Raw genomic sequence first — 18,363 nt, forward strand, 5'->3', positions numbered from 1 at the left:
AACTTTAAGTTAAATGAAAGAAAAGAATGCATTTTCTATTAATACAGAATGTTTAGAACACGCGTGTCCATAGAGATATAAAGTATGTTAGTGGTTACCAGGAACTAGAGGGAAGAAAGAGTAGAATGAAAAATGACTGGTAACGGGCAAAGATTTCCTTCTGGGGTGTTGAAAGTGCTCTGAAATTAGAGAATGTGGATGTATATTTATAGTATAGTTCTATACATACGCAAAGGCCACTGAACCATATACTTTTTTAAAGGTAAGTTAGACAGTGAGTGAATTATATCTTAATAATACTTCAACTTAGAAAAATACAACTGCTTAGACAAGATTTGTGTCACGAGCCTAAAATATTGGACACAGGGCAGGAATCCCATAATCCTACTAAAATTTTAAATTCTACTAAATTTCAAAGAGAAACAACTAACTCCTACAGGAAAGAGACATGAGGCAATCTGCAAGGCAGAGCCGAGCAAATGTATCCTTCAGAGAACTTGAGAGAAAAGCCTGGCCTTGGAAGCATCGCTTACTTCCAAGGAGTTTCTGGTTTCTCAAGTTATAGAGAGAAATAGTCATATATAGAAAATCCAGGACAAATTTTTCCCAGCTCACCCCTAAGTAAACAACACTCACTTCCCAAATGAAGCCAAAGCCCTGATCTGAGCACACATGTCACAATGGAGGCTTTCGGAAGTCCTTCATTCCCCTGTCTTGAAGGGAAACAGAAAAGTAATCTGAAGCACATAGCAGCACCTGGAAGAAGGCTCCAGAATGCCTCTGTCATTTCAGCCACATTCCAGGAGGTAGCAGCAGATGGTAATAAAGATACTCTGAAATGGTAGGTAATGCTGAGTGAGATGGGTGAATTTAGCCAGCAAATATACTTCTGGATTTTCATGTGCCACTGTAATACCTTACAGCATAATAGATAATATGTGTAGATGAGGCGATATTTAAAAGAACGAATGAAAGTAGGACTGTCTCTCACTCTGTCCCCAGTCATACTGTTCCTTTCCCCAGAGGTGACCATCACTTCCCAGTAGTCCTGAGTCAGGAAGAATGTTCTTAGTTTTTGGAAGGTAGAAGCAGGCAAACCTGGGTTACAGGTTTTGAGTCCCTATCTCAAAATAAAGTATTCTTCTTGGAATTTTCATTTGCAAGCACAAATATTCTGCAATGTGCCCTTTTCATGTAATTTCTCTCAGCTGTTTTCTAAGAAATATGTAGACGTTATTTTGAACAGATTCATAAGAGCTTGTGGTATGGATGCATTGTCATTTTAATTACGGAATGAATATTATTATCAATATTTTGAAGCAAGGTAATATCTCAGTTTCTTTTCTGTTGCTGTGATTTGAAAAACCACTCTGACAAAAGCAGCTTAAGGGAAAAAGGGTTTACCTTAGCTCCCAGTTCCCGGTTACAATCCATCACAACAGAGAGGCCACAGCAGCAGCAGGAGTCGAAAACAACTGGTCACATCACATTCCAGTCAAGCAGTCAAGCAGCAGAGAGCTACAATGTCTACCTCTGCTCAGTCCCCCTCTTCATTCACACAGTCCAGGAGCCCAATCAGGAAATGCTGCCTCCATAGTAGAGAGGACCTTCCCACCTCATGCCTACTGTTCAACCTAATCCAGACAAACCCTCACTGAGACTCCCTTCCACAGCTTGTAACACTAACCATTACTGGTGGGAAATTTGCTACTCATAAGAAGCCATTACCCACGCTGAAAGTATTTTGTTCAGCCATCACAATGGTTTTAATGTGTTACTCTTAATAGATGTGGCCATAGGTGGTGGTAGAAAAAACTGTTCAGGCCGGGCGGTGGTGGCGCACGCCTTTAATCCCAGCACTTGGGAGGTAGAGGCAGGCGGATCTTCATGAGTTTGAGACCAGCCTGGTCTACAGAGCTAGTTCCAGTACAGGCTCCAAAACCACAGGGAAACCCTGTCTCGAAAAACCAAAAAAAAAAAAAAAAAAACTGTTTAGCAATATCCACCCTCCTCTTTTAAAGTAAAAAGGCACCATTAGAAAACAGCTATATCCATGGGAGTGGTTCCCATGCCCTGGGCCAAAGAGGAAGTTACTAGTCTGAATCTTTAAAGGAACAACTATAACTCCTCACAATCTCTGTGCTTCTTGCGGGGATTCTCAATAACAATAATAGATAGGGCCATCGTGGTGAAGGCAGAACTAAAGCTTTTTACCATCACCATGGAAACCTCATGCTGCAAACCTTAGACATGGCTTTGGAAGAAGAGGTCAAGAACAGAAGGCGGGGAAGTTCCATCCAGTAGAAGAGGGGAAAAAAACATTTTATGGGGAAAAAATGTATCATTGCCATGAGAAAAGCCAGTTCAATTATAAAAAGAATCGGCCTTCCTATGTGATTTTCCTTACAGGAATTTCAGTGACAGATGTTTCATGGTTACAATAATAGACCTTCAAAAGCCAAAGCATCATCCGGTAGGCCCCAGGTTGACTACCTCTAGGTTTTGTAGATCTGCATCACAGCTGACTTAGACTACCTTGCATAATCACTACATTTATTTATGTACTTGTGTGTGCATGCCTATGGGCCCACTCTTGCACATTTCTATCATCTCTCAAACATGGCAGCTGTGGAAGTCTGGTGAGAAGATGGCTTCAAGACCAGGATTAGTTCTAAGAAATTATACGATCAGGTTATATCATCTTCTCCAAAGAAAGTCCACACTTGGTTTGATGTTTGTTCCTAGAGCCCTGGGATCCTATAAATTATACATCCTCACTTTCTTTGCAACTCTCAAAGTTGCAAAATGCACCTCCTGACTTTCCAAACTTGCCCTTGTTCATTTTTATTGATTGCTGCTTCTTTTGGGGGGAATGGGAGTTTCGAGATAGTGTTTCTCTGCGAAACAGAGCCCTGGCTGTCCTGGAACTCGCTCTGTATACCAGGCTGGCCTCAAACTCTCAGAGATCCACCTGCCTCTGCCTCCAAAATGGCTTAGTGCTGGGGTTAAAGGTGTGTGACACCATGCCTGCAGACTGTTGCTTCTTGGTGGATGTTAACATTACTCTTATCTAATTTTCTCAACTTCCTCTTCATTTCCTCTTGCACTCTTGCTTCTTTCCATCCAATTTCTTTCTACTTTCCTTCTTTTTTTTTCTTGGTGGTGGTTGTTTGAGAAATAGTCTCACTGTAACCCTGGATGAGCTTGAATTGGCTTTGTAGACCACTATGATCTTGAACTCATGGAGAAACACCTGCTTCTGCCTCTCAAGAATTAGTATTAAAGTAGTATACCACTACTCCTGTCTCCTTCATTTTATTTTAGATTTATTTACATGATTTTATGTATATGTGTATTGTGCCTGCATGTACATATGTGCACCAAATGCATGCCTAGTGTCCATGGAAGTCCAAAGAGGATGTTAGATCCTCTAGAATTGGAGTCACATGAGCAACCATGTGGGTGCTGGGTCCTGAACAGAGCAGCCAGTGCTCTTTGCTGCTATGCCTTCTCTCTCTCCCTTTCATCTAATTTCTTTTCCACATTGTCATTTCATTTTAAGTTACTATCTCTCAGCACCTTGGCAACACACACTGCTTTCAACCACCCTGTGGATTCCACTTTTTAAAAGAGGCTTTGCTTTAGCTTTGTTTTTTAACTCATCAATATCTTGCTTCATCTCAAGTCATCTTACCCACTTTCCCATTTCCTCAGTCCTGGTTTTATATGCAGAGCCTCCCAGATAGACTTTGTCTTAAGGAACAAAATTAGCAGAAGGAGAGACTGAAGTGATAAGGATGTAGCAGAGCAGCAAATCACAGTAGCTTGTAGTTAATGACATTCTTACATGCCTTGGATAAGAGAAGTATAGAAGTTCTCAGACAAGATGGAAAAATACCAATAAGCGGTATCTGTGATTAGTCAGCAGAAGCTGGGTGAACCTTGTGAGCAGAAGAGTCACGAAGGAAGAAATAATGGTCAATAATAGTATGAAAGGATGCTTGTCCTTAGAAGGAATCAGGAAAGTTTTTGCCTAGCTCCAAAAAGATGAAGACTGAGCCATGATGGTGATGGTGTAAGGGAATACTCTCAGACAATGCTAGAAATGAAGTAAGCCAACAGGTTTGCTGCAGCTGTCTAGCATCATACATTTACAGCTAGCCAGGTGGTGGTGCACACCTTAATCCCAGCACTCAGAAGGCAGAGGCAGGCAGATCTCTGAGTTTGAGGCCAGCCTTTTCTACAGAGCAAGTTCCATGTCAGCCAGGGCAACACAGAGAACCATCGTCTCAAAAACAAACAAACAGTAAACATCTATAGTCGTTGATCTCAAAACTCCTACATTTAGGATTTAGCACAAGAAAATAATCAGAAGACAAACAAAAGTGTGGATTTGGAATCACTGATAACTTTTGCCTTGTTTGAAACTTAAGAGCAAGGTAAGATTGTGGAAGAAGAAAGGGAGGTTTGTGTCTATTGAAGGAAAATTCTCCATCAATATGTCATCAACTGTGGTGCATCCATATCATGTATGCATTAAAAAGAGCGATACAGTTCTTCACTATGAAATAGACAAATGACTAATTGGAAAGGACAGGACACAGAACGGCAAATGTAGTCTGATCCCATTTATCTAAAAGGATGTCTAAAGACAAGAACAATGAAAAAACTCAGACAAGTTCCCTTCAGTGGACTCCTCTGGGAGGTTTAGTCTCTACTTAAGGCATTTCTGGTTTGTAACTTTTTTACTATTTTCTAGAATACAGAACATAATAAAATTATACATAATTCAGAAAAACTTTTGTACTTTTCTGTAAGAATGAACTAACATAGAAAAAATTAAGTAGATGGTGGTTTGAATGAATTGTCCCCATATTCCCAGGCATTTGGATACGTAATCCTCAATTGGTAGCCCTGTTTGGGCAGACATAGAAGTATGCCTTGCTGGAAGAAGTGTATCATTAAGGGCAGATTTTGAGAGCTTAAGCGCTTGTGCCATTTCAGTTTGCTCTGTTTCCTGCTTGAGGTTTAAGTAGTGAGCTGCCAGCTCTCAGTTTGCTGCTCCAGTTGCCGTGAATGCCCACTGCCACACTTTCCCACCACCACGGTAATGGGCTCTTCTTATTACTCTGGAATTATAAGTCCTCTGTAAATTGCCTTGATCACCATGCTGTACCACAGCAATATAAACCAAAGACACAATCACACCACCCGATTTTTAGATCACAGAAACATTCTATTCTTCATAAGATAAATTTAAACTGCTTCTCAAAAGTTCATTTCTGAAAGCCATTTGTGTAAGCTTGGTATACTAGCTCACACCTGTAACTCCAGCACTTGAGAGGCTGATGTAGGAGGATTCCTCCATAAGTTCAAGACCAGCCTGGGACTACATAGTGATTTTGATGCTAGTGTAGACTAAACAGTAAGATCCTGTATGAAAACAAAACAAAACAAAAATTCAGTTGTGTAAACCAATTCTGAAAAGACAGTGGAATTAGGCAATGAATGCAAGATCTGTCTGCTCAGCTATTTTTTCTATGTGTGTTTTGCCTGCATGTAGGTTTGTGAACCACACACATGCAATGTCCATGGAGGCCAGAAGAGAATGCTGGATCTCCTGGATCTAGAGTTGCAACTGGTTATGAGCATCCATGAAGGTGCTGGAAACTGAATCTAGGTCCTCTGGAACAGTAGTTGTGTTCTTAACCATTGGGTCCACTCTCTAATACCCCTTAGCTATTTTTTGGTACAACTATTAGATTTATCTAGACATACCACAGGGTTTTCTCCAAGATATTTATCAAACCAAAATATTTTCATCAAGAAATACAAGTCTTTGATGTGGGAGTGTCATATATCAATCTGTTGATTTCATTGGTTAAGTTATAATAAACCAACTGCTTGGCCTCATAGCTTAGAACATAGATGGGAGGAGTAAACAGAATAGAATTCTGGGCGGAAGAGGAAGTGAGGTCAGACTCTGCTCTGCTCCCGGAGAGACTCGACAGCTCTGCTCTGGAGCAGAGACACCATGATGGACGGAGGCTAGAATCTTCCCGGTAAGCGCACCTTGGGGTGCTTACACAGATGATTAGAAATGGGCTAAATTAATATGTGAGAATTAGCCTAGAAGAGGCTAGATAGAAATGGGCCAAGCAGTTAAATGAATACAGTTTGTGTGTTGTTATTTTGGGCATGAGCTAGCCAAGCGGCCGGGGTGTTGGGGACGCAGCCACGCCGCTCCTATTTCAACAAGTCTTCAATGAAGATGTTAAAAGATTGCTGTCTACATTCAGAATCTCTCTAGAACAACTCTGAGATGGGAACTTGAGAATGTATTTTATTTACCTGTGGGCAAAGTGAGACGGAGCAAAAGAAAATAAAAATGAAGGCTTGTTAACAAATGGATACTATGACAGACTAAGCTAGAGTCTGCTCACTCTGGAAGGCTTCTGAAAATCTTTCTAGAAAGAATTACAGAACTTTCCACTAACATCAAGAAGTCATGGAGCTTTCCCCGCATCACTCAAGAACATAATATCAGGGCGGCTCCTGAAACTTCCCAGCCATGAAAATATGAGCCTTGGATGTATATTAAGATGCCTGGGCTAGACAGGGTGACATTTGCCATATGTTTTCAACTACCCAAAGTGTTACAATCCCATGGGGGCGCATATTGGCATTACTTTAAAGATAAAGAAACTGAGGCACAAAGATTAGCTCACTCTCAGGCACATATACATTTCCATTCTCAGTTCTTGCAAGGGAAAGATACTGAAACAGCTCTCCAGATTATTTTAATCATCTTGCAGCCATAGTAGAGTCTTCTAGTTCCTAATCCTATAACCAAGTGAAATTTTCATAACATCATCACCCATGGCTACTCTTACCCTAGAGATGAGTCACTATGAAATTATCTCAGAATTTGGATTGAAGTATGGAGGGGGGATTTTTTTATCTGATGAACTCACTGCAGGGAATCAGTTTCATAGAGAGTTTCAGATTTGAGTATATTAAAACATAATCTATAGCTTTACTATTAGTAGAATACATTATTAGAATGAGTGAAACATTCTGAGCACTGCCAGGACACTGAGATCATGCCAGTGGGAAGGCCAATGAGACTCTCTGTTTTAGTACAAAGGGGAATAATCCACACATCGCTGGCAGCCAAGTCTGCCTTGGTTTAAACTGCACACAGATTGAGAAAACCTTTCAGGAAGTCATATTGATGGTTCACTTACATACACCAGTGGAAAGACCCTTGCAGCTCAGCAAAGGACATCTGAGACAGCTATCTACGCTGTCGCCAGAAGCGATGGCATGTCTCTTATGTTTTGCTCCTTGGCTCTCCTAAGACTTAGCCTACCTCACAGGAAGTAGGGGAAAGGGCAATCCTCTCTGACACCTCTCAGGCCCAGTACAGTTGTAGCCTCAAAAAAAAAAATCCCAGAAACCCAAGAGCAGCCCACCCACAAGAACCCTAGTCCTAGACCCTCCACCCAACCATTAGTCAGATTTGGAGTCTTCTGCATTGAACCCTAAGAACACATGGATATACTGCCATAGAAAATTCTGACGAGGTGCCTATCACTAAGCTCTTACCCTGAAGAACCACACAATGTCTCAGGAAAATGCCAGCCATCTTATTTACAAATTGCCATATAGAGAGGATAAGACAGCAGCCGAGCACACTGAGAGCTGCTTGGAGTTGAAGCATTTTTGTTCTCTTAGTAAAGAAGCACTTTATCATTCTTCCTCCTCGGCAGTGTGGGCAAGTCTCCAAACCCATATGCTATGTATCTGTCTGGGAATTTTCCTGCCCAAGAATATCACGGCAACATAAAGATTTGCATGGCCAGGAAAACTGCCAGGTCTGTCTGCTCTTTTCCCTGACACACGGAGGCCTTTGCAGCAGAGACATATACTGGCTCCAGCAGGAAAGGGAAGGGCTTAGGTGGGAGGGCAGCACTTCACCTGGCACACTGGGCTGGAAGACTTTATTCAGATCCAAGGAGGAGGCTCTGGAATGGGTTTTCTGTGGCCGTGGTGGTGGGGTGGGAGGGTCCTCACCCCTTTTCATGGTCTCTTCTATGGAGGTGCTAGAGTAAGATCTGTAGCAAAATAAGGGAAGGTCAGAGGGGAAAGAGGAGAGCTTTATTCCCTGAAATTGGGTTGAAATAGAAAACACCCCAAAGTCAAAATGAATGTAGAGGACAGACAAGCTGCCGAAAAGCAGCTATAAGTCCTGCTGTCCTTTAAATGTCACTGCATACAATAACTGTCCAAACTCAGCCATGACTGGGATCTTTTGCCCTTATTCAGCCATATTCCTTAATTTACACTCTTTCCAAAAGTATAAATTCCAAACTGTTTCTGTTATACTTTCAGCTTGCACACTTCTGTGTTATAGGAGAAGTGCTTCACGGTATTAACTGATTTCAAAACTTTGGTTTACTTGCAGTGTGATGGCAAGCACATATGGAGTGGGGACAGCCATGCTGTGACTAAGAACTCAAATGCAAGGGTTATGCCACAAATGACGCTTAGGAAAGAGAAACACATCAATCAGCTTCAGGGGGTTAGCTAGTCTTGCCCTGAGAAATAAGTGTTTTATGGAATTTTCAAAGCAAAGGCTTAATTTTAACCTTCTTTAAAGTGTAACAAGGCACAGCTAACTTGGTGACTTCTGACACTATAATAATGGCATTTAAAGAAAATGAAAGAAAAGATATAATGTTGCAAACTCCAATCTGTTTCTGTTTCAGTTTTTGAGATGTTGCTTCAGGTGCTCATGAAACAGAAAATAAATCTTCCTGAAGTAACAGCTAGTATATTACTGGCAACCTACTTACTTTCTGCACTAATTTAACTCCATACTTTGGTCTTGTGATAAGGCCAGGCTCCTGATATGATTAGGAAAAGCGTGGAGGATGTGTCCATCTCTTCTATTCAAGTTCTCAGCTGATTTCATGTCAAAGCAGAAAATAACCTCTGAATCACAGACACATCTGAGAAAGAAATTATCTTCAGGAAACTGGTTTCTGTGTTTAGCTATTCTAGCAGTTATTCCTGAATTAGAGTTGATCAATGGCTATTAAACCCCCTTAGTTTGGGTAACGTTTTTTGACAAGACAAAGTTTTGTTTTTAACTTTAAGTGTGTTCTTTGACCACTTCATATATGTATAAAGTGCATCAGATTATTACAGCCCACTCTTTAATCCCCCCTTCCTATTATCCCTGCTTTCGCTCAAGTCTCCTGCCCACATTTATGAGGTTTTTGGGGGGTTGTTTTTTGTTTTGTTTTTTTTTTTTTGTTTTGTTTATAAGACCCACTGTGGTTTATATGTGTGACTGTGGGCTTGGAACCATCCATTGGTACATAGTGAAGTCTTCAGTGGGCACACAACTATAGACAATGATGGCTCATCCTCCAGAATTTATCAGTAACCAATAGTTCAGCAGGGGAACGGTCCCATAAGGTCCAATTCATAATTAACTGTTGCTAGGCGAGAGTTTTATTTTACAAAAACAAAAAGTTTCCCAAGGTTTCTCTGTGGTCACTAAAGTTTTTGTTTGTCTTGTAAGGACACAATGTTTAAGACAATGGTAATAGTGGTACGTAGCATGCTCTTGGGTTGGTCCTAGTTCTGTATCTGGCCAGACAGATGAGAGAAACAGATGAGGCAATAACAAAGGGAAAATTTCCTTAGCATTGCCAAACAGAACCAAAGAGAATTAACATAAAAATACAACCAAGTTTTTAAAGAACTATTGCTCTTTAAAGAAAGCTGGAGTCTCTAGCTAGAATTTTCAAAAAAAAACTTTTTATGCCACATACATCTTCAGTGACATTCAACGAAGGAAGACTAACTTATATGTAATAGTCTGTGAGTACATGCACATGTGTATACACATGCTTGTACACACATATACATACTTTGCCATAACCTCCTTTCCATATATGAACTTTGTGTTTATATTTTTACATGGAAAGGTACTGAATACCAGATAAGTGAGACTGTGTGGCAGGACTGTGGTCCAGTAAAACATACTGTGCAAGGAATGGCAAATGAGAGATAAAATAACATCAGAATGTTAATTTTTCCTCTTTTCTTTTTTTCTATAAGTCCTTACCATTTGGAAAAAAATGAGAATATGGTTTGCCACTCTTCATCTCAGTAAATAGCCAGTTAGAAATAAGAAAAATGTAATCATCCAAATTGGACTAGGAGGCCAACTTCTAAAATAATAATATATAATATTTGTCTAGGCCATTACTAGTGGAGCATGTGCCTTTGAGATTTTATAATTTCACTCATTTTGAGGAAATAAGAACTCAACAAAAACTATACTTATGAAGCTCAATTTATGACTAATAAGGTATATATCAGTTCATTTCTGCAATTTATGGAAAGCTTCTCTTATTATAAAAAGCTAAAGAACCTGCCAATCCTTTTAAAAATCCTGACAATCCTTTAAAAAGAGAGAGAGAGAGAAAGAGAGAGAGAGAGAGAGAGAGAGAGAGAGAGAGAGAGAGTAAATATGTCACCCTTGTTTTCTTCCTACTCAAATTAAGTTATTGCTCAAAAATATATATGAATATAGGTATTTGTGGCTTATATGAACAAGAAAAGAGAACCTCAACTCTTTGATTTACATTGAGACAGTATGTCCTTAAATTTCTTTTTTCAAAAGATTTGTTTACTTATTATCTATAGTGTTCAGCTTGCATGTGTGTCCGCAGGCCAGAAGAGGGCACCAGAAATCATTACAGTTGGTGATGAGCTACCATGTGGTTTTCAGGAATTGAACTCAGAATAGGCAGTGCTCTTAACAACTAGGCCATCTCTCCAGTCCATGTACTTAAATTTCAAGAGAATAAATTTTGATGCGGTTTAAATCCACTTTGGGGGAGGGGGATAGAGGACCTGAAGCTGAAGGAGGAAAAAAGTTACAAAGGGTTAAAGTAAAACTCAAAAAAAAAAAAAAAACCCACATGGTAGTCTATCTTACACAGCAGCTCTACTGCATTAAAGTGGCAGCAACATTTCCTGTCTTTGGTGGACTAACTCTGTGTCTCTGTGTGTCCCCTCTGCTCCTCTTTTCCAGGTCTGACAACAGCCATGACTCTGCTCTCTTGATTTTCCCTCTTTTGTTCATGACTATTTTAAAAACATAAAGCTGAGAAGAGGCACTAAGAATGGCTCAAACAGATCCTAAGTAATGCTTACCTGAAGCACGGTGTCTCCTTGAAGTCATAAACATTTTCCCTTCTCTAGATTTTATGTCCCAGACTTCTTACTGCTTGGGTGTTCATATTCACAGAAACTTTAGTTGTTACCTTTTAGCCCTATTCCCCTCTTAACAGAGCTATACCCTATTACTTATCATCCTTCCCCAACTCAGTCATTTTACACAAACTACTTCCTGTCAGGGGTCCAGATAACAATAGCCACCATCTTGTAGCACTGATGCCCACAAAGGCTAAGAGGCTTTCCAGCATCACGAGATTAATCAAGGCAGGCCATTCACAAAGGAATGAAATGACCCATGTCTTTAGATTTAAGTCTAAAGGCAGAGCAGACAGTAATTTGGGTGTGGGGTCCAGGATTGTATTCTAGGCAGGGGCAGGGCACAAAAGACATCTTAATTAAATTAAATTTAATTTAGAAATTAAATAAACACTACCTTGATCTTGGTCTTGCTTTGAGACTGTTGCAGTCCTTAGAAGTTGCTGAAACAAAAGATTATTTGTTGGTTGCTTGGGTTTTCATTTCTCTGTTAATCAGGGTGGAAGTTGCAGTTGGGCTATTACAGAACACAGCAACAAGTAAAACCGAGGTTGATGTATCCATGTGGAAAACTCAAGGGCTTCTACACTTTGATAATTCTCTGATTTTACTTTTAAAGCTAAAGGCGCAATGAAAAGGAGAGAAATCCAGCATGTTTTCTTTCATTGAGATTGAGAGGTCATTCTCAAGTCTGAATGGATTAATGGAGACATTCCAAGATAAAAAGACAACCCACTTAAGAGGTTATCTTTTTATATAATGATAGATTCCCACCTGAGAGCGTCTTGGTATCACCTGATAGTCTAATAATAGACTTAAAACCAGTATTCCAGGTTAGGAAGAAATAGATCTAGCTCCGTATTTTCTTGAAATATATAATATTACCAGAGTTAGATGTAATGGCTAATACCTGGAATTGGATTCTAGGCCAGCCAAAGCTAATTAATGAGACCCTGTCTCAAAAAAAAAAGTGTGTGTGTGCATGCAGAGCACCAAGGTCACAAGAAAGCTGAGCTCTTACAAAGAAATTAGAAGAAGGTGTGAAGCTTTTCCTCTAAGAAAATATCCCTGTCCAGTGTGGTTGCTCATGCTTATAATCCTAGCACTCAGGAAGTTCAGAGAGATCACCATGGTTGGAGAGCAAACTGGGCTGCACAGTAAGTTCCAGAATAGCCTGGCTAAGATACAGAGTAAGACCATATCTCAAAAACCTCCCTCCATAAAAAAGAAAGAGTCCTTGTCTCTGTGACAGAACCAGATAACAACTATGAAATGGAATCATTCAAACATGTTTCAACCATTCTTTTCCTCATCAAACCCAAATCAGAAGCTAATATGCTCACTACTAACACCCACAGAGCCCACTTTCCATCAGAAGTTGTGAGGAGTAATTTGAAACTTACAAAAACATCAGTCCTCTTTTTGTGGTCCACTCATTTGTGGAAAGTGCCTTTAGAAGCTCAGAGCTCTGCTATGGTTTTGCAAACACTGCAAGTTTTCACCATAAAATTTCACAGGAAGAGTGCTGCTTATGGGGAGAATATAATTTGTTTCTTTGTTTCACATATTTATCCAAAAGAAAGTGTTTCGCTGCTCATTTACACTGCTCCACAGATGAAAGCCTCCTCTGATAGAAAGCAGCCTGGATTGATGATGATCATTAAAACCCTTGGGTTAGACAAGCAAAGCAGAAAGGGGAGCTGAAAATTCTCATAAATGCCAGCAAGGCACAACAAAGCAAACTCCCAAGAGAAAGAGCCTCTCCTTACATGTGGTCAGCTGCATAAAAGGAGCCATTTCTCCTGACCTAAGCATTTGGCTTGCTGCAGTGAGAAAAGGCGTGTTTCAGCTTCCAACTGCAATGCTGCAAGAGCCCCCTTCCCATCAACAAGAGTATGGAAATGCCAAAAAGACTGAGACTCTTCCTGTTCATATCACGACCCCACACCTGGGCAAAGAAGAACCAACACCTCCTTACCTCCTACCAACTCCAGGCAGCAAAGAACAGGGCCTCCCCACTCTCAGTCAAAAAGATTGCCCTAGAGCTAGGAAGCCAACGTGTGGCCAGACTCACTGCAGTGCTGGAGGCAGGCCTCTGAGCAGGCCCATCACTGTTCCTCTGTGTTCTTCAGGCCTCACTGCTTTCCAGAAATATTCAGTTAGCGAAAGTCCTAGCCCTGTTAAAACACTGTTTCCCACACCACCAGACCGCAATAACCGTTAATTCCCTTGTCATTTGTCTTTATCTTTGTGCTGGTGCAGGGATGGGTGTGGAAGTTAGGGTGAGCTCTGCTAATGAAAGATAGGCAGACAGACATAGTAGGGGTGTGGGTGAGCAATGGACAAAGGACCAGGAAGTAGGTTGGGGGTCCAGAGACCCCAGGTGCTCCTCCTAGACATGTCACTAAACAGATGAACTTGCCTTTCCTCACCTATTAAGCAAGTCCCTCTCTCACAGGGACAAAAAAAGAAGGCTGGAGTCCTAGGAAAAGTGAATGTCCTGCAGAATTGCAAAGTGTAAATTAAAGGTCCTCATATTCTGAACTCTGAATTTAGTTCCTTGCAGGAGATGAGGAAAGGGGAGAGGAAAGGGGGATCTGCTGCACTGCACAAGGCCCATGAGGTGGTCACTAACAGTGGAGCAGCACCCAGAACTGCCCAGAGCAGGCTGGAGACCACACTGAGGAGGAACACCTTGCCGTGACACAGAAGCAAGATGAAAACTACTATTGTGCACTGTGTGTGGCTGAATTAGGCTAGAATGGAACATGGGCATGAAATCTCTTAGACTCCCCTAACACATATCTGCTCACCAACTAAAAGGGCAAGAGTATGTAAGAAATGAATGCTTCACAAGGAGTCTCCATTCCCTGATGACGTGGTACCCCTGTCTATCACCCACCATATCACCTTCACTGTTACTATTATTATCACCACCATGCATACTAAGCAAAGCACAGACATGCTTTTCCCTCTCTCTACAAAGATATAGCCAAAGCACAGCTTAGTAGCCGACTCAGGTTGCAGACTACAAAAGCCTCAACAGTACTAGTGTAGTTAAGTCATCCATCCACCACCCTGACAGCCCACCTCTGCTCCCCACTGATACTCATAGCTCAGATGAGTACCTGCACAAACAGCAAGGGCACATTGTGTTGCAAGCTCAAGCAAAAGCCAATGAATGAATCACAGCTTCTCATTTAGCTGGAGAGAGGGGAAAATGTCAACTTCCTGGAACACGCCAGGCATGTCATCTTCCATCATCTTTCCGGGAAATGAAAAAGGGAAGAGAACACAGACTTAATTAATGACTGACCTTCTAAAAGGCTGCAGCGGAACTAGAGGAACTGTCTCCAGTACACTGACTACCATTCGGAAATATAATTACCCCGTTGTGACTCTCCTGTCTCCCAGGGGAACACTGTGTTGTTTTCCCCGGAAATAGGCTGTTAAATATGTTTGAGACGAGTGACTGAGTCACATCCAGAAGGGGGCAGCAGTGGAAAGAATAAATCAAAACACACACAGCATGTTCCCAGGCAGAGTGAAGCAAATTTAGATAGACTTCATGTGCTGTGGCACACCTGTTAGGTTTTATCTGGTGGTGCCAAGTCCTAGTAAAGAATGTTAAAAATGAGAATTGAGGCTCATGTCTCAAAAAAACATTTGATCTCATACTGAAATCTCTGGAACAAATAGAAAGATTTAGGATTCTCAAAGCCTATGGGAGAAGCATTAATTTAACACTCCAAATTGAAATAGCTTTTACTAGCACCATGTCATGAAATTTACAAAAAAATGCAGAACATCCACCTTACCATCTGAAATCAGAGCCGCTAAGAATTGGCCACAGGTGTTTGGCCTATACAAATAGAGTATTTCCCCTGTGATGAATGGATCCAAATGTTTCAAAAGGCAAAATAGGGCTTGAGAATTCCCACGGATTTTGGAGTCGTGATTGATTTACCATCATGATTTCCTATTTTGTAGCATTTCTTTTTTGGAGGTAGCGGCTTCCAAATAGGCCACATACCAGAATCACCTGGGGCAGGGGAGGAAGACTGGCGATTTTTCCTGCCCAGTTCTCCTTATCTCTTCTTTCTTCCTCTTTCTCCACCCTAATCTTGTTTTTAAACTTCAATGATGCTAGTATTTGGGAAACATTTATAGCAGCATAAGCTTCAGCTTTCTGGAGCCACTTGATTTTTAACATGGTTCATCTTGCTTCAGTGATGGCTCCATTCAGAGAGCTACAGGGGGCAGAAGAGGTGACTCAGCAATTAAGAGACCTTACTGGACTTGTAGAGGCCTTGGGATTAGTTTGCAGCACCCATACGGAAGCTTACAACCACCTGTAATTCCAGCTCCAGGGGATTCAACACCTCTTATTGACCTCCATGGGCACTGTACATACATAAGACACATACATACACCCAGGAGCACACACACACACACGTGCACATGCACACACACACACACCTACACGTAAAATTAAGTAAATAAATAGGTTTTTAAAGAGAGAACTGAAAACACAGGCCCAAACATTCTACACTGTTTCTCAGACACATTTCTACTTCTACAGGAAACTGACGAGCACGACTTCTACATTTTCCCCCTGGAATCTACTCCATGTTTAAGCACTACCTTCCTGGTAGGGAAGGATTGTAAAGATATTTAAGATTGACAGTTTGGCAATGGAAAATACCAACTCTGGGCTTCAGGTTAATCCACCTTACAAGTTCTTTAATTTACAAAGAAAACACAGGAGTTTATGTGAATCACTGAAATTCTAAGGTGTCCTGATTGTATACTCCTAAATTCAAACTGACTGAAATCGAAAGTAACCCTCTTCTGAAGAGAGGGAAAGGGTAGGACACATAATGCTTGTAACAAAACACAAGCCAAAGATCTAGAGACAGACAGACACACCATCACAGACACAACAATCTTCAAGTCATCAAACAGCTGAGGCTTCTTAATTTAGAAATTATTAGAGAGAGAATACATTAAAATGGTTTTCTCCTACCTGTATCCTCAGACACGTCCTTCGGTAAGGGTTCATTAACAGTACTTTTCAAAGCTAGTAGTATTTTGTTTCATGTTTAAGGAAGAAGAAAGAGAAAGGAGAAGAAAAAGAAAACAAAAGCCTTGTGAAATTTTATTTCTGAGATACATGACATTAAAACAAATAATCCCTATCCATGAGTTACAAAATCTTACAACCCTCTAGAAATTGCATTTCTAGAACACGAGAAACCTCACAGAGCGTGGGAAAAGGCTCTCCACCTACAGAAGGAAGGTCTATTTTCAAGTTTCTAGAGAGACAGCCATGAGTGGTTAGGAGGGATATTATCAAAAAGCATCCCACATTTCTCCCACTTTCCTTCCTAACAGCCAAATCAACAACAGGAGACTGTTTGGGATTTAAACTCAAGTTTCAATATTTTTAGAGCTTTGCAGTCAAGACAAAGACAAGTTAGGAGCGTGATCAACTGTAGATAACGTCTAGTTCCACTTGAGTCTCCTAAACGAATATTTAAATCGAAAGTATGAAACCATTGGTGCTTAATGGAAGCTTCTTTTCCATGTTTAATGTCTCTGTGAGGCTGAATTAATGGCAGGGCTCAACAATAAAGCCTGAAATGGCTTCCCTTCAGACAAGCTTCTCCCACTTGTGAGTGGTAAATTGATGTAACAGATGGAATACTGGCTTAAGACAGAAAATCTTGGTTCCTGTCCCAGTTCTTTTTCTTCTTCTTGTACAAGTAGATGATTCATACTGCCTGCCTGAGCTCAGCTGCTTATTTCTAAATGTTAAGTGATTTCAAAAGCACTAGATTTCTGAGGTCTGTGTATAACAAGGTATATGAGGAAGGACCTGGTCAGTTCTAAAAGGATCACACAAACTACAGGGTTTAGAGGAGAGGGTCCTGCCTGCACTTCTGGATATGGCAGTCCAACTAATCCCCATGCCTGAGGGTATCTCTAGCACTGGACACTCACTATGCTGCATGCCTTCTCAGCTACCCAGTAAAACAAGGCAATTGAAACCAGGCTCCATATCATACCTCCATAAGCACTGGACCAATGAGAAATACATAAAGCTTTAGGATTGATACATTGTCTGAAAGAACTTCTTCATGGATTAGACCTGTATACAAATGTATACTAATGGTGGTTTATTTTTTCAAATCCTTTATGCCAATACTAGATATTAATCCTCCAATTCTTTCTGTTTCCTAACTATGGGAACAGAATCCAATGTCTGGTGTCAAAGTACCCTAAGATTAACAATGACCAATGAGCTGGCGGTGGTGGCACAAGCCTTTAATCCCAGCACTCAGGAAGCAGAAGCACGCAGATCTCTGTGAGTTCAAGGCCAGCCTGGTCTACAAGAGCTAGTTCCAGGACAGGCTCCAAAGCTACAGAGAAACCCTGTCTCAAAAAAAAACAACAAAAAAATCAATTAAGGCGATTCAGAAACTGAAAGTGATACTGCAACATTGTGAAACACAGGCTTCTGACAACAATTTAAACTACACAATCTACCCAAATGAGTATACATTCTGAGGGCTGTCCTCATATGATTGGAAGCTGTTCCAGGAGAAATAGATGATGAAACATAGGAAGGCATCCTTATAAAAATAAAACTAGTTCTTTTCATACCTTGTTTGTCATCACCAGTAGTTGTATCTTGGGTAGGAACCGGAAAGTCAGCCATGTCTTTAACAGATGTCTTCTTGGAAAAGAAAATTAATTATATGTGTTGAAATAAAAATTAAGCAATAAGTAGACATGTTTTAAAGGTTATAGTTCATGTCAAAATTAATGTCTTTAGTAAGTCCTGACATTTAATACTATTTTATTAATTTGGTTTTCTGATGAGACATAAGTAAATTTACACTAAAATATTTATATACATAGAAGAAAGAAATAGATTTGAGAAACAGAGATTCAAATTAAAGCATATTAATGAATCTTATATTAAATTTGAATCTTGAGTGGGATTCAACCAGAGAATATTTTTACTTTTGGGCAGTCATCCAGGTACCAACCTGGCATTTA

General features: G+C 40.5%; 1 protein-coding gene across 12 annotated transcripts in view; it reads right to left on the bottom strand.

Moving 5' to 3' along the window:
- Positions 1–18,363, bottom strand: part of Reps2 (RALBP1 associated Eps domain containing 2) — a 321,626-nt gene that overhangs the window by 93,740 nt on the left and 209,523 nt on the right. For 3 of the 12 annotated variants that reach the window (XM_050160594.1, XM_050160584.1, XM_050160583.1), the window contains exons 10-13: positions 17,965–18,037; positions 16,325–16,378; positions 11,696–11,741; positions 7,981–8,117 (exon numbers count right to left, since the gene is read on the bottom strand). The exons of 1 other annotated variant lie outside the window; for it this stretch is intronic. In XM_050160594.1, coding sequence (XP_050016551.1) covers positions 7,981–8,117; positions 11,696–11,741; positions 16,325–16,378; positions 17,965–18,037 — 310 coding nt within the window. The remainder of the gene's footprint in view (positions 1–7,980; positions 8,118–11,695; positions 11,742–16,324; positions 16,379–17,964; positions 18,038–18,363) is intronic. 8 more of the 12 variants (XM_050160589.1, XM_050160588.1, XM_050160587.1 and 5 more) reach the window with 5 other exon arrangements.

This window comes from Alexandromys fortis, unplaced genomic scaffold (genome assembly GCF_014885135.2).
Source record: "Alexandromys fortis isolate MF-2015 unplaced genomic scaffold, M_Fortis_MF-2015_v1.1 scaffold_120, whole genome shotgun sequence".
NCBI lineage: Eukaryota > Metazoa > Chordata > Mammalia > Rodentia > Cricetidae > Alexandromys > Alexandromys fortis.